Source organism: Gekko japonicus, unplaced genomic scaffold (genome assembly GCF_001447785.1).
Source record: "Gekko japonicus isolate JY-2015 unplaced genomic scaffold, Gekko_japonicus_V1.1 scaffold599, whole genome shotgun sequence".
In the NCBI taxonomy this organism is placed as follows: Eukaryota; Metazoa; Chordata; class Lepidosauria; order Squamata; family Gekkonidae; genus Gekko; species Gekko japonicus.
Window position 1 is genome coordinate 830,173 of NW_015172571.1, and position 16,825 is coordinate 846,997.

At 50.2% G+C, this 16,825-nt stretch overlaps 1 protein-coding gene across 1 annotated transcript in view; it reads right to left on the reverse strand.

The window, feature by feature from the left end:
- Positions 1–16,825, reverse strand: part of MBD6 (methyl-CpG binding domain protein 6) — a 39,320-nt gene that overhangs the window by 10,839 nt on the left and 11,656 nt on the right. The window contains exons 4-7 of the mRNA XM_015421359.1: positions 12,540–12,705; positions 7,971–9,215; positions 5,315–5,862; positions 2,146–2,299 (exon numbers count right to left, since the gene is read on the reverse strand). Coding sequence (XP_015276845.1) covers positions 2,146–2,299; positions 5,315–5,862; positions 7,971–9,215; positions 12,540–12,705 — 2,113 coding nt within the window. The remainder of the gene's footprint in view (positions 1–2,145; positions 2,300–5,314; positions 5,863–7,970; positions 9,216–12,539; positions 12,706–16,825) is intronic.

Sequence of the window (16,825 nt, forward strand, 5' to 3'; positions counted from 1 at the left end):
CCCCACTGCTGGACCTCCTGATAGCACCTGGTATTCTTGGCCACTGTGTGACAGAGTGTTGGACTAGATGGGCCATAACATTGGCTTCTGTTATGTTCTTAATGTTAAACTGTAAATCTGTCCTGTGTGCAGATCGGTCTGTCTGGAACCTGGCCTGAGCCTGCTATATGGGGAGGGCGAGACATAAATGTAATAAAATAAATAAATATGTCACACTTGTCATTTCTGTGATCCTGTACCCTTTGGCACAAACACAGGCCTCATTTTCCTATTCAGTCATTGGTGGGAGAGGTGGGTTGGTTCTCTTCCAATCATGTGGGGGTATTTTCTGATTTGGTAGGCACGTTACTACGCCAAGCAATGAATCCGTCATTCAGTCGGAGCTGGTGCAACCTACTCCCACCTGACAGGTCTGCATTAGGATTGCCAGGTCCTTACTGGCTGCCGGCGGGGGGCTCCAACTTTCTCGTGGGGATCTTCTGGCTTGTGCTGCGATGACATCATCTGAAGTGACGCCGTCACATTGCCAACACTGGAAGGGGGCAGTTCTGCTCTAGTTTTTGGGCAAAACTCTATGGGTTTTTTGCCCTCAAAACCATAGAGTTTGCCCTAAAACTAGAGTGGAACCCCCCGACGTTGGTAGCCGATCATGTCACTTCTGGGTGATGTCATCGTGACAGGGATGAACAAAATATATACTATGAGATGGCAACAAATATGCATAGACTCTTCTTTCAATTTACTTATAAATAACGTAATGGTGCTCAATAGAAATTATATTATATACCATCCTTGTTATTTGTATCAATACAATAAATAAATAAATAAAATAAAAATAAAAGTACTACAAAAAACAATATTGCCTACTTCTTACAACAACCCACAACCCACTATTACACAATGCAGCATGTGAAAGATTCTGATGGGGTCCCGGTTTACTTTCAGCCTGTTTCTTTGTCTTTATCAAAGAATCCTCACACATAAATTCTACATAGATGGAAGACTTCTGAAATTACTTCTGTGGCATATTGCTCTTTTGTAGTACTTGTATTGATACAAATAACAAGGATTGTATGTAATGTAAGTTCTATTGAGCACCATTACAATAGGTAAAGGTAAAGGTTTCCCTTGCTCGAAAGCCCGTCGAATCCGACTCTAGGGATGTGGTGCTCATCCCCGCTTCCAAGCCGAAGAGCCAGTGCTGTCCGAAGACTTCTCTGTGGTCATGTGGCCAGTATGACTAGATGCCGAGGCCCACGGAATGTTGTTACCTTCCCACTGAGGCAGTACCTATTTATCTACTTGCAATTTCTTGCTTTCGAACTGCTAGGTTGGCAGGAGCTGGAACTAGAGACGGGAGCTCACTCCGTCATGCAGCACTCGGGTCTCGAATGGCTGAACTACCGACCTTCCGGTCTGCAGTTCAGCATCTTAACCACTTGAGCCACCGCGCTTATAAGTAAATTAAAAGAAGAGTCTATGCATATTTGTTGCCATCTCATGGTATATATTCTGTTTGTATTAGGATATATGTCCATGAGCCTGCAATTTGGTGTGACATCGTGACAGGGATGTCGCTTCGGGGCTGGGGCTTCCCCTGCCGGCCTGGCCAGTGGCGGATTGAAGCCCCAAGAATCGGGGGAACCCCTGGCCGGACCAGCGGGGTTGGCAATGCTAGTCTCCATGCTGAGACCAGTGGTTATAAGCCCTAAAAAGTGGGACCGTGGGCTTTGTGTAGCCACTTCTGGGGCCCACTCAGTTTCAACTGGCGGTGGAAGTGTTGTCAACTTGCAGCCAACTTATGGCAACTTTATCGCATTTTCAAGGCAAGAGAGGAACAGAGGTGGTTTGCCATTGCCTGCCTCTGCACAGCATCCTTGAATTTCCTTGGCGGTCTCCCATCCAAATACTAGCCAGGGCCGGCCCTGCTCAGCTTCTGAGATCTGATGAGATCAGGCTAGTTTGGGCCATCCAGGCTAAGGTTCGGCATCAATGACCTAGCGCCAAGTATAACTAGCCCTAGACGCACAGAGAGAGGGCTCACTCGGTTGGCTACACCATAAACTCTGCACTCCGCACCTGGCTGCACCGTAATCGCCGCACCCTCCCAGAAATGGGAACTGTAAGAGAAGGGCTATCACTCACCCAGAAGCGTTGTACTCAGCAGCGGGTTGACAAGCTGGGGCATCAGGGGGTTGAGCCTCCCTGAGGGGCTGGGGGTGCCTGGGGCGGTGCCCTCAGTAGTCGTCGATGTCGTGCTAGTGGAGGTAGGTGCCACAGGAGAGCTAGCCAGGCCGGTCTACGGAAGAGGCACAGAAGACAGAAAGATGAGGGTTAAAAGAAAAACAACCCAAAGACCTGGGGGACGAGCCCAGTGACTGACCTAAGTGGAGTAACCAAAACCTGTTGCCGGGCCTCAGCTGTACCATGTCCCATCCTGGACAGGGATTCAGTGTTTTACACAGGTGCCACTATTCCTACAGGGTAGGCTCTGGGCATCTGTCTTGTCAGATCCCCCCCTCTCTCCCCCTCCAAAACAGCAGGATCTAGGACTGGGGAGCAATGTTCCCTCTAAGCTGTGAAGTCCTGTGAGCAAAAATCCTACTTCGTGAGCTCCTAGCATTAAAGTTGTGAGTGAGCAATTTGGCTGCTGCATAAATTAGTTGGCTCTGGAGCCATGCCATCCTTCCTGAGCGAAGACAAAAATGTGTGAGCCAGAGGCTAAAAAACTGTGAGCTGGCTCACATTCACTCAGCTTAGAGGGAACCCTGCTGGGGAGGGGCAATTCCAGGGGTCCCCAAAGTGGTTCCCATGGGCACCATGGCACCTGCCCCCTTTTCTAGCACCTGCCAGGTGTTTTTAGGACGTGGGTGTGGCTGGGTGGGGTTTTTGCCCAGCAAGTCTTCTGATTGTCTGTACAGGTTTTTTTTTTTTTAAATGTTGCTTTGGCAGCAACTGCCACCGCAGCAACTGCCACCACAGCACAAGGATCTACCCTGTGTTATTGCAGTTTAAGCTGTGGCAATCGTTCTGGGGCTGGCTCCGCCTCCTGCGGCAGCCATTTTGTGGCAGCCATTTTCTTGCTGCACCCGATATGCCTTGTCAGACTTCCAAATGTGCTCGCAGGCTCAAAAAGGTTGGGGACGCCTGGGCTACACTGCCAGTCAAATTTGATAATCCTGTCCTCCTCTTGCTATAACAGAAGTTCTCAGACAGAGGAAGTTCTTCCCCAACTCCGGGGGTGCCAGGACTGAATGGTGTGTGTGAGTGTGTCTCTCCTTCCTGTGCTCCATGAGCTCTGGCCCTCCCCCTGTGTCTCTGTGTGCACAGATTCATCGCCTCTCTCCTCCCCAAAGTCCTCGCTGTACCACCTCCATTCACGCCCTGCCCTTTACGCAGAGCGCGTTGGCTAACTGTAAGATAATGCTCCTATTTAAAGAATTAATCCAGCCGACTGTCCAGAAGGAGAGATTATAGCCCCTTCCAAGTTACGTAACTGCTGTTACAAAACTATACAACATAACAACAGATAGCACTTGCAGGGCACAACTTCAAAGTGCTCGGTGTGTATATCACCTGGGGCTCTTTTTGTAGCAGGAACTCCTTTGCATATTAGGCCACACACCCCCTAATGTAGCCAATCCTCCAAGAGCTTACAGAGCTCTTCTTACAGGAGCTACTGTCAGCTCTCAGAGGATTGGCTACATTAGGGGGTGTGTCGCTTAATATGCAAATGAGTACCTGCTACAAAAAGAGTCCTTTCACCTCGATATTCCCAACAACGGGCCCATAAGGCAGCCCAGTGTTGTTGTGGTTCCCCTCTTCCAGATGGGGGAGAGAAAGGAGCTGAGACTGGCTGGCCTACCACCACCCAATGAGGCCATTAACAAAGGCAAGATTTGAATCAAGGTCTTCCTCACTAACAGTACACATTCCCCCCCCCCCGTCTACAGAGTTGCAATCAAACGACATCTTATATCCAGTGTTCCCTCTAAGCTGAGTTAGTGTGAGCTAGCTCACGTTTTTTTAACCTCCGGCTCACACATCTTTGTCTCTGCTCAGGAAGGATGGCTCCAGAGCAAACTAACCGATGCAGTACCCAAATCACTCCTTCACAACTTCAATGCCGGTAGCTCACAGAGTAGAATTTTTGCTCACAAGACTCCACAGCTTAGAGGGAGCACTGCTTATATCTGACTGCAGTCTGCAAATATAAACAGATCAAAAATCATATTAAAAAGATTAAGCCACAGCTTCTTGACTTTGCATGCTTTCCCCTCTCTTCCATTGGCCAATTACTATTTTTAACTTTCATATTTTTTCTTCATGTCTGTACATACACATGTACTACATGCTATTTTGGAGCAGCTGACCCGACTACTATATGTTTTCACTGTCTTGCAAATCCAGAGGCTTCGTAAATTTGCAGAAACATCTCCCCTACCCCGGGTGGCCTCATTGTGCAGATGTTTTGATCCACATGATGAGGCCACCCACGGACTTTAGAGGTATGACCTGTTACGGTGGCAGCCTGCCCTTCACCTGATTAGCTCCCAAAGGGAGCCTACACCTCCATGGATAACGCAAACGAATTTTGTAAGCTCCTTGGGGCAGAGTTTTGCCCCAAGGTATTCTGCCACGCACAAAGCATGCCATATAAAGACATAATACATCGCTGCTGCTACTGCTAGATGAATTAAAAACAACAAAGGGCAATAAATGGCAGCCTGTGCCCTTTTTTACCTTCTCCATCTGCAGAATCCCCAACTGCCAATGCTTTACCACTAAAATGCTCAGGTTGCAACCACCCGCAGGGCTTTTTCCGCCCTGGCCCCTACCTGGTGGAATGAGCTCCCATATGAGACCAGAGCCCTGCAAGACCTTTTACAGTTCTGCAAGGGCTGCAAGACGGAGCTCTTCCGCCAGGCTTTTAGCTGAGGTAGTGGGTATCCTCCTTTTATCCATCTATTGGGCCTCCCCTTTGGTGGATCAGATCTGTGTAACATCTGGAACCCCAATTGTGATAGGCCACATCTGTGGAGGCTTTGATTAGATATATAGGAATTGCACTGTATTTTACCTTACATGTTCTGTTTTTAATTATTTGTATATTATATCTGACGGAACCCACCTTGAGCCCGCTATGTGGGGAGGGCGGGATATAAATCCCGAAATGTTGCTTTAATGGCTTTGAAAGTGGAGGGTGTCCAACAGGTAAAGCTGTTCCCTACCCCAGCCCTATGCAACCTTTGCCGTCCTAAGAGCACTCAAAAGGAATGGGCAGCCCGAGTAAACCCGAGTAACGCTTTCTTACCTGTGTAGGGCCTGGCCCAGTGTCCGAAGGGCCCAGGCTGGTTGCCAGCAGTGCTGAATTTAAAGCTAAGACAGCTGGAGAAGTTGAAAGTGCTGGGAAAAGCAGAGGATGTAGAGTTTCGGGGAGGCTGGTAAACGGCTCCAGTAGGGGCTCTGCGGTCGCTGCTGCTTCCCTCTCACCCTCGCACGGCGCCCCTGGCAGCGCCAGCAGTGATGCCAAGAGTCCACTCGGTTGCTGCAGCAAATCCAAGCCGGGCAGCACCAGAGGCAGCAAGGGCTGCCCCTCTGGCTCCCCCTGCAGGCTAATCGGAGGAAGGGGTGTTTCGGGGCCCAGGGTCAGGGAGAACGGGAAGGAGCCCAGTGGGAGTAGCCCCGGAGGTAGAGCGTTCCCAAACGGCAGCGCCTGTTCCTGTGCTAGAAAGGGGAAAGTATCAGTGCCCGAGGGCAGTGGGCAGCCCAGGCCTCCTCCCTCCATGGCGCTGGCAGGGGCGGCGATGGGGCTGGGTGCTGGAGGGACTTTGGGAGTCAAGGGCGACACAGAGGCAGCACCTGGAAGAGAAAAACAAACAAATGCTGAGGTGTGGCGACACACGCCACTCAAAGACATTGACCGTTCCCAGAATGCACCGTGCTTTGCCAGAAGGTCTTGGGCATCTAAAAGGGTTCAGCACCTGCCACGCTTACTCAGAATTTTACTGATTTATTTGGGTTTTATCCCACTCTTCCTCCAAAGAGTTCTGGGTGGCATATACATGAACGCTCCCATGAAGCTGCTTTGTCCTGAATCAGACCCTTTCCCCATCAAACTCAGACCGGCAGCAGCTCTCCAGGGTCCCAGGTAGAGGCCTTTCATGTCACCTACTGCCTGGTTCTTTTAAGTGGAGCACTGAAAAAAAACTCCTATGAAATATTTTCTCCTTTAGAACAAATTAAATGTTTTCAATGATTTGGAGCCATGCTGTAGACATGTACGGCTCCTAAATCCCAGATGCCTTTCAGCAGGGGTCATTTCGTAGAAAAAGAGCTAGGGGAACTCATTAGCATAACTCATTAGCATATGCCACACCCCTGACATCACCGGAAGTGTGTCATAAGGCCACACCCCGTGACATCACCGGAAGGGTGTCATGAGGCCACACACCCTGCCCCCAACGGTCCCGGCCGCCGCGGCCAGCCTTGCAGCTCCACTGCCGAGCCCCATGAGGGGTGGACCTGCATGGCCGGCGGGAGTGCAAGGAAGCCCCGCGAAGGCCCTCTCTGGCTCCAGGCAGACAGGGGTGGGGAGAGGCAGGGAGGAAGCAACTTACCCTCCCTCTTCTCCTGCCTCCTCCTGGCTGAATGAGGGCTGGAAGCGGGGCGGCCGGAAGCAGGAGGCGGGGCTTCGTCATGTGCCCCGCCCCCCGTACCTCACCCAGGGGAACTGCGATCCCCCCCAAAATGACCTCTGCCTTTCGGCACCTAGAAGGTATCTAATCTTTATGAGGGGAATATGCAAGGGTTCCACTGCTTCTCAACTGTTGCATGCCTTCTGTTGCCCTTTTGACCCAACGTGGTTAATGCTTTCACCTGTCCCTCAAACCACTGTGATGCATTTATCCACAGACCGGCTAAAAGTAGCTCCTTGCCTTGCTTTGCAGGAGGGAGAAAAAAAGATTGGGGTGGGTGGGTCAGAAACTGCACCAAAGCCTCAGAGGAAAACTGAAACTTCCATTGAGAACTGAGCTCTCTCTAACCAGATAGCAAAAATTAAGGTATGCGTGCTAAGAGAGCACAGGGTGCATCAGCTTGCAGTTTTATCTCAGGCTCTGCGTATATTGGCAATTTTGCTTGTATGAAACAGAGGTATTTATAACTTTTAAATTCCATAAACATGAAGGAGGAGGAGGAGGAGGAGGAGGAGGAGATTGGATTTATACCCTGTCCTTCACTCAAAAGTCTCAGAGTGGCTTACAAACTCCTTTCCTTTCCCTTCTTCTCCCCTCCCCAGAACAGACACCCTGTGAGGTAGGCGGGGCTGAGAGAGCTCTGACAGAAACTGCTCTTTTTCAAGAACACCTCTGACAGAACTATGGCTTGCCCAAGGTCATCCAGCAGCTGCGAGTGGAGGAGTGGGGAATCAAACCCAGTTCTCCCAGATTAGAGTCCGCGCACTTAACCACTACACCAAACTGAAGAAGAAAAAGAAGAGGAGGAGGAGATTGGATTTATACCCTGCCCTTCACTTGGAATCTCAGAGCAGTTTACAATCTCCTTTCCCCCTCCCCACAACAGACACTCTGTGAGGCAGGTAGGGCTGGGAGAGCTCTTTCGAGGACTTCTCTTGAGAGAATAGCTCACAGAGAACTTGTAACTGACCCAGGGTCACACCAGCAGTTGCATGTGGAGGAGTGGGGATTAAAGATGGCAAATATTGCAATTTTGTACGACAAGCAAATTATAAATGATGCATTTTATGTTGTTAAAGAAGTAAAATTCGTTTAGGTTTGATACGACATTAAGTATTGCATATATATATTTTTAAAAACCATTTTTTTTCTGGAGAAAAAAGGAAAAAAACACTGATTTTTTCCCCAGGGCTTTAAAATTTCTGGAAATTTTACATCTCTACCCCCAACTACTTGCTTTCGGTCCCCGCGAAGTACCCACACACAACTTACCTGGGGGGCCATGGGGACTGAGTGGGGAGACGGGAGGTTTTGGCTGCGGGGGGCTCCCTGAGATCTGTTCGGAAGACGCTGAGGCCAGCTGTCCAAAGAGACTGAGGAGCTGGCTGTTGAAGTCCTGAAAGGAAGGCAACGGGCCGGAACCATCACCAGGAGGGGCTGGGGGCAGCAATGGGAGCCCGGGGGCCGGCGAGCTCGCAGGAGGGCCGAGCAAGCTGAGCAGGGATGACAGCGGCTGAACCGGAGCCGCCGAGCTCGGGGGTCCATTCTTGGCCTCTCCTGCCAGCGGCTGGTCCTGAGGCCGGGGGTGTCGGGTCGGCATCTCCTCAGAATGGGTGGCCACAGCCTGCCCCGGATGGGAGTCCTTGAGCAGGCGCAGGACAGTGGGGGAGCGGCGCTGGCGCCGAGGCGGCCGCCCGCCCACCACGGAGAGCAGTAAGCGGCTGGGTAAAGTGCTGACGGCCAGCTCGTCAGGACGCCCCCTGCTGGCCAGCTGGGCCTTGGCGGCTGCGCTCAACAAACTACTGGCTGGGAAAGAGCCTGGGCCCTGTGGGTGAAGGAGCAGCAGGCCGGGCGGTCCTTTGCCTTCGGGGGCAACTCCTAAGGGCACTGAGGGCAGGTTATTGCTGCTTTGGTTGATTAAGGCGTTGGCCGGGGGCCCTGCGTCCAAGCCGGAGGGTTTGGGAGCCGGCCGGTGTCCGGCGAGGCCCTGCTCCGAGGAAGCGGAGGAAGAGCGTTGCGGGGAGGGCTCGGCGCTGCCCGCCGGGGATGAAACGGAGGAGAGGGTGGTGGGAGCGGGTGAGCCTGTGGCGCTAGTCTGCGACCCCAGAGGAACTGGGCGGCTGCTCCAGGGGCTGCCATCTTGTCCGGGAACTGCCTCATCTGGTGAGGAGAAGAGAAGCCCACTCGAGGGATAGGGCCGGGGCGATGCATCCAAGAGAGCCTTGCTTGGCACAAAGGAACCCCCGGCGGCGTTCATTTCGGCAGGGAAGGTCGGGCGGGTGTTGCCATTCGTGGTGGCAGGGAGGCGGCCTGGGAAGACGTCCCCGAAGAGAGCGTTGTGGTGTTGCGGGAAGGAGGAGCTCTGGCCGGGCCAGGCGTTGCCGTAGCGATCGGAAGGGCACTGCAGGTAGGGTTCCGGGACCTTGGCCAAGGGGGCGGGTCCTTTGCTGGGAAGCGTCTGCTGTGGGCGACTGCTGGGTCCTGGTGTGGGTGGCTGAGACGGCTGGCTCAGGGCCCCTGGAACAAACAGAGACCAAGTCAAGAGAGGAAGGCAATCCTCCCCACAGAGCAAAGAGAAAGGGCACACTTACACAGTGGCAGTGGCGTAACCGACAGCTGATGGGGCGTTGGGGAGAACAAGGAGATCCAGAAGGTGAGAACTATGATTTATTTACTTCATTTGTACCCCACCCTTTCTATCAGCATGGATCCAGTGCGACTTAACTCCCCATAGGCACCTCACAGAGCACTGCACTCAACTGACCAACAGCTTCTGATTGTCCCCGGCCCCAAGGATGTCTGGTTAGCCTCGACTAGGGCCAGGGCCTTTTCTGCCCTGGCCCCAGCCTGGTGGAACGGGCTCCCACTTGAGATCAGGGCCCTGCGGGATCTGTTACAATTCCGCGGGACCTGTAAAACGGAGCTGTTCCGCCGGGCTTTCGGACGAGGCGACGGACATCCAAATCTGTCCTGGCCTCCCCTGCTGACCATGCGGGCTCTTTAATAGCTCCGTGGAGGCATTCCCATCCTGATTACTGCAAATAAATAAATAAATAAATGACATGGATATTGGTTCAATGGCTTAATTTACATATTGTCCTTGTCTGTTCCCTCTAAACTGTGGAGTCTCGTGAGCAAAGATTCTACTTTGTGAGTTACTGGCATTAAAGCTGCGAGCGAGCGATTGGGCCCCTGCATCAATTAGCCTGCTCTGGAGCCCTCCTTCCTGAGCTCCGACAAAAATCTGTGAGCCGGAGGCTAAAGAACTGTGAGCTAGCCCACACTAACTCAGCTTAGAGGGAACACGTGACTCCTGATTGTAACCCGCTCTGTGCCCGCTTGTGGGGAGGGCGGGGTAGAAATCAAATCAAATAAATGCTCCCGTTCTCCATTTTATCCTTACAATAACCCTGTGAGGTAGGTTACTGGGGGGGGGTGATTGGCCCAAGGTTGCCATAGCAGAGTGGGGATCTGAACCTGGGTCTCCCAGATTCTCATCTGACACTCTGACCGCTACACCTCCGTGGCTCTCCATGCGTCAGGCAGCTGCTGAAGGGCCACCAGCACTCCTCTTACCCCAGCAACTGTTGCCAATCTTACCCCAGCAGGCAGCTTCTTTCGCTCTGCAGGCAGCTGCTAAGGGACTGTAAGGAACAGAGGTTGTAGGACCTAGCCTTGCATGTTCATTATATTCAGCTGTGAGATTTTACTATGGCGGAGAATCGTCCTTGTAAACCTCCCTAATCTTTTTGCAAGGCAGAAGGGTTAATTAGGGAGTTGAATTCTTATCAGCTGGCGGCCGGACCACAGAGGAATGGACCTAAGTAGAGGGAGCTACTGTGGCGAGGCACTCTCTCATTAGGCTTCACAGGGTGGGGCAGGCTATACTCTGGGCTGAAATGATCCAGTTTCTCCTACCTGATATTGGACTGTTTTAAGGAATTGGCCTCACAGAAGTGAGTTATTGTTTTCATTGGTCCTGTTACCTGGCTTTTTATTGTTTGTTTGCCGTTGCTTGTTATGATTGGATGTTTCCTGCTTGTTTACACCCCTTTTACTACAACAAATTTTTTCCAATTAAATCCAGTAGTTTTCTTTTTTAAACCTGGTCTTCAGAATTTATTTTGCTGAGTGACTGCTTTTATCTACATAAGCGAACCCCAAGGTCTTTTTGGGACCTGACAGGGACCATCGGCGAGCCTCTCGCCCCAGGAAGCTAGCCCCGAAAGCAGCTACCATTTGCTCCCAAGCAGCAGCAACATCCCAGCACCACCACCCCGTCTGGGCTGGGCCCTCCCCTCCTCAGCCGTCACCAATGGGGGGAGGATAGGGGGAAGAGGCAATGGGGGGAGGATAGGGGGAAGAGGCACTGGCTAAAGCCACAACTGATGGCCACTCACCCTCTAGAGCAGGAAGCTGCCTTATGCTGCGTCAGACCCCTGGTCCATCAAGGCTGGTATTGTCTACTCAAGCTGGCAGCGACTCTCCGGGCTCTCGAGCGGAGGTCTTTCCCATCACTTATGACCAGATTCCTTTTTAGTGGGGGATGCCAGGGACTGAACTTGTGACCTTCTGCAGGCCAAGTGGATGCTCAACCACTGAGTCACGGCCCCGGTCCATGCAGTGATGGAGCCCCCCCCCCTGCATCTGCTGTCACAGGCAACTGTCAGCCGGGAGATAGAGATGTTGCCACTGCCCAACGGAGGAAGGCAGGCGGATGGCCCTTGGTGGAGGAGCACTGCCTACAGAGCCAAGGCCTGCCCCCTCTTGCTTGGAGAGGGTGATGGTGGACACTGATTTTGGGCACTGCTCCTCACCCCTGCTGGCTGGCCACTCAGTTCATGTCTTCCTTCCTCCGGCAATTGTTGCCAGTACCCCTTCCTTGCTCACCGGCTGCCTGCCTGGCCGGTCTGCAGCCTGGGGTTGAGGAAGGGATGAGGGGTCCGGGCAGTGGTGCTGGATGCTCTACAGACAAGGGATGATGCGACAGAGGTCCCAGCTAGCAGTCATGGGCCTTACACCCTGAGAACACCCCTTCCCAATGCTGGAACCAGCCCTGCAGACATTCAAGTTCTTCTGAGAGCTTTAACTGTTGCTGCTTAGATTTCTGAGAGTTTACCCCACCCCTACCCCCCAATAGAGCTCAAAGCAGAATTCACCATTCTGGCTGAGAAGCTCTACTTCTAGAGTACTGTTATGAGAAGTTCACCCCTTTGTTTCTGCACGAGTCTAAGGGTGCATCCCGACTAGAAAGAAAGAAAATATCCCAGAGCAGTGACTCATGAAGAGACAGAACAGGAAGCCTCTTCTGAAGCCAAGTAGTTCTGTAAAATATCTGGGCAGTAACTGATTGACCCAACTGCATCTGAAGCCAAGACGCAGTGGAATGACCCACTCCTGAGAGAATTAGCTTGCCAAGAGGCAAGGTCAGAGCAGTTATTCATGCAGAGAAGCGGCTGGGTGATCTTGGGCAGTCACTCTCATCCTGAACGATCCCATGGGGTGGTTGTTGCAAGGGTACAAAGGAGGAAGCAAGAACCATATTGTAAGCTGCTTTGGGTCTCCATTGGGGGAAAAACCAGGGTATAAATATGCATATAAATAAATGCCAGTGGAGACTCTAGTAAATGATAAAGGTATCCCCGTGCCAGATTGACCTAAGCCGCACTTTACGCCACAGTGGCAGAGAACAGCAACAGCAGGGCATATCTTTCAGTAAGAACCCAAGGGAAGAAAGGTGCACTTAGCTGACAAAGCCAGGCCTTAGTGCCCAAGCCCAGGTAACAGCACTAAAAATGAGGGTGGTGAGAAGCGGGGTTTCAGGCAGGAGATGGTGATTACCTGGCCCCAGGTGTGGCAGGCTCAGCGGTCCGTGGCTCTCCATGCTGCGATAGAGGGTAGCCATTGCCACAATTTTCCGGCGGTGGTTGCACAGCTTGGTCATGTCCTCATCTCCCTTGGCGCCTTCGTTGCCCATCACCATGGCTGCTGGGTCAAAGTTGAAAACCTACCAGCAAGGAGGAAAGATTTCTTAAGGACTTTTTATTTAACATACACAATAAAACAATAAAAACAATATTATATTATATTATATTGTATTATATATTATATTATATTATATTACCTAATACTCCTGACACCCTGATAGGCTATGAGCTTATAATATCTTATTCTAGTCAAGATAACCTATTAACATGTCTGTATAATGCACACTTTCATGGTATATGCCAGGGGTATCGGACTCATTTGTTATGAGGGCCGGATCTGACATATATTGGACTTTGTTGGGCCGGGCCATGTGTGTTGTAAAATGTAATGACAGGTCAATATTTTGTTTATTTGTCTCTTATAACTGACACTTCTTGCTCTGAATTATTGTATCAAAATGTCTGTGCTGTAGCAATCTGGGAGGGGGAGGAGCCTCAGCCCAGTGCAGGGAGCAGACGTTTGCCTATCTATCACCCCATAGCGATTGAAAGAGTCTAGGAAAGCAAGCTATGACACAAGAGCAGCAGCAGAAGAACTGGAGGAAGAAGCAGGAGACAGCCAGTCCCTTTCAGGCCTGATAGAAGCCCTCGGGGGGGGCCTCATCCGGCCCCCGGGCCGCATGTTTGACTCCCCAAGTGTATGCTGTCACGATACTATTTGAATATGTTGTATGTTACAGTGATTCTGTTTGTATTCAATATCCAATGCTAAAATCCAATGTTTTTTAAAAAAATTAAAAACAAAGAAACCCATCACTGCTGTAAATATCCATTTTCCCTTCTCTCTCTCTCCCGCCCCATTTTTTGCTTGCTCACACCACTAGAGGACTAGCAGAATTGTTGCAATGTCATTTATAAACATATGGTCTTATATTAGTTTGGTTCCCCCCTATTTAGGGGCTGTTTCTTCCCAAAAAAGCAATTGCGGGCCACCATTCCTCTATAAAACAATCCTCTCCTTGTCTCCCTTGCTGAATCCTGACTTGCTGCAACGGTTCGTAAATAAGATCACAAAATTTTTGAACCCAATTGGGCTCAGACTGGAGGGCATCTGGTTTCTCCCACTCCTATGTGATGTCAAGACACGCGGCTGCTATTAAATTCTGGATTACCTTTCTAGCAATGCTCCCTCTAAGCTGTGGAGTCTTGTGAGCAAAAAATTCTACTTTGTGAGCTACTGGCATGAAAGTTGTGAGCAAGCGATTTGGCTTCTGCATAAATCAGTTTGCTCTGGAGCCATCCTTCCTGAGCTAAGGCAAAAACATGTGAGCCGGAGGCTAAAAAAACTGTGAGCTAGCTCACACTAACTCAGCCTAGAGGGAACACTGCTTTCTAGGAGTGTATTCTGTGTGGATTGAAACAGCACGGTCACTGGATCAACAGGAGAAGTATTTTAAAGCTTTTTCCAGTGGATCTCTTCAGCCATTGGGGAATGGGGTGAAAAAGGAGACCACAGTGGGAGACAGGCTGTTCCTTGCCCAAAGCTGAGCATCAGAAATGAAGGGACATTTCCTCACCCCATATGAGAAGCTACAGAGAGGGCGTGTACTCTGATGGGCACATTAGGGTTCCCAACTCCAGGCTGAAGAGCTAGACAAGACTTTCGGGGTATAAGCTTTCAAGAGTCAAAACTTCCAGAGAGTTTTGGCTCTTGAAAGCTTATCCCTCGAAAACCTTGTTGGTCTCTTAAGGTGCTAGTGGACTCGAATCTAGCTCTTCTACTGCTGACCAACATGGCTAACCTTGTGAAACGATCTTCATGGAAAACTCCCTGGAGACTTGGGGGTGGAGCCTGGGGAGGGCGGGGTTTGGGGAAGGCTGGACCTCAGCAGGGTATAATGCCGCAGACTCCACCTTCCAAAGCAGCCATGTAATGATTCCTTGTTTTATATGTGTGTGTGTCTCTTTAAAAGTTTGGTTGCATGGCTGTGATAGACTAGAGTGGTTGAAGAGACAAGTGTGGTGTGATTGGTGATTGACAGAGAGGGGGAGGGGTTTTGGAAGTGATTCTGAGTGGATGAATATGTATGTCTGTCAGGAGTGACAGTTACAGGTTTGACAGTTGATGAAGACAGTTGATAGGAGTTCGTTCTGAGTTCTGTGAGAGAAGCAGGGAGTTAAGTTCTGTGTATGAGAGGAGAGACAAGCAGTTCGTTGTTGAAACAGTTATAAGCTGAAGCTAAGTGTCTAGGAAGCAGTTAAGCTGTCTGTTGATGTCGTTCAGAGAAAAAGGAAAGTCTGAGTGACAGGCTAGAAAGAAACAGTGAACGTATATAACCTTGAGTTAAAGAGTTACAAAGTTACCCGAAAGATCCCTGTCAGTAAGGGAGCAGATCTTGTGTGAGACACCAAGCAATTGTTGAAAATATTCACATTACTGGTTACATTGTTCTACCCTTTTATTTATGAATTATTTTAATAAATCTTCTTTATTCAAGTATGCCAACTCTGAAATAAATACTTCCTTAGGACCACATAGTACCTCATGTGCCTTCAACTCGACCTACCCACCCAGTAAAGAGCCAAAGTAAAAGCATAAAGGTTTGGAAAGCCTTAAAATTTCCTGGTGGCAGCCAGATATACCCAGTAGAACAAAACATAAAGAACACTTTTAAAGGGAAACCAGACCTCCCCATATAAGGGGTCGTCACAAGCCATTTCATGCAAGGGAACTGGTCTCTGTGGTTTGGAGAGCAGCTGTAATTCTGGGGTATCTCTAGGCCCTACCTCGAGGTTGGCAATATAGCGGCTGATTCTGCGCGTGGTTTCTTGCCTGAAAACCCCCCATTTTCAATGGGATTTCCCTCCGAGTAAGCGGGCACAGAACATGAAACAAGCCTGCAGCCTGAGATGTAACCCCTTCTCTCGGGGCCTCCTGAATTGATGCTGTTTATTCATTTACGTAGGTTTATAGTCCTCTCCTCCCTGTCCCATCATCCCAATAGCTCAGAGCAGGTAAGAGAAGCAACAAACAAACACCTCCCCCCCAGCAAAACTGAGCAAGTTCCCATCGAAATGCATGACACGTCGCCACGCCTTCCTGACTCAGCTATGAGCCCTGAAAACCAGCCCAAACAAGCAAGTAGCAGTTAGGGTTGCCAGCTCCAGGTTGGGAAACACCTGGAGGTTTTGGGGGTGGAGCCTGAGGAAGGCAGGGTTTGGGGAGGGGAGGGACTTCAATAGGGTATAATGCCATACAGAGTCCACCTTCAAAAGCAGCCATTTTTCTCCGGGGGAACTGATCTCTGTTACCTGGAGATCAGTTGTAATCCCAGGAGATCTCCAGCCACCACCTGGAGGCTGGCAACCATACTAGAAGTCGCTCTGAAAGTGGCTCAAGTCTTAACTGTTGGCAAGTCTGGAGTGGGAGGGAGTTCCATAATTGAGGAGCAGCCACCGAGAACCTCATGCATTGATGGTGTGCTTCAGAGATGGATCTTAGAGATCATTGGTCAGAATGGTACTTTTTATGCAGGGAATAAATAGGGCTGAAGCAAAATTGAATTGTCAAGAGAAGAAGAAGAGATTGGATTTATACCCCGCCCTTCACTCGGAGTCTCACAGCGGCTTACAAACTCCTTTCCCTTCCCCTCCCCACAACAGACACCCTGTGAGGTAGGGGGGGCTGAGAGAGCTCTGACAGAAACTGCTCTTTTTCAAGGACAGCTCTTGTCAGAACTATAGCTTGCCCAAGGTCATCCAGCAGCTGCAAGTGGAGGAGTGGGGAATCAACCCCAGTTCTCCCAGATTAGAGTCCGCGCACTTAGCCACTACACCGAACTGGCTCTCACACCAAACTGGCTCATTTTTAACAAAGCGAACATGATTTCTAACTTTAATGTTTGAGATTTTTAGGCAGTTTTTTCTATAATTCTTGCATTTTTTATTGTACATAATTTTTTTGCATTGTTTGTCATATGTATTACACTGTTTTTTCTGTGTCTAGTGAGGGAGCTTTGGCTCTTGAAAGCTTATACCCTGAAACTCTTGTTGGTCTCTAAGGTGCCAGTGGTCTCAGATCTAACCATTTTCACTGCAGTTGCTTGTAGCTATTACACTGTTTTTATTGCATTGCCTTCTCATTCTGTAATTCTGAGAGCCAGTTTGGTGTAGTGGTTAAGTGTGCGGACTCTAATCTGG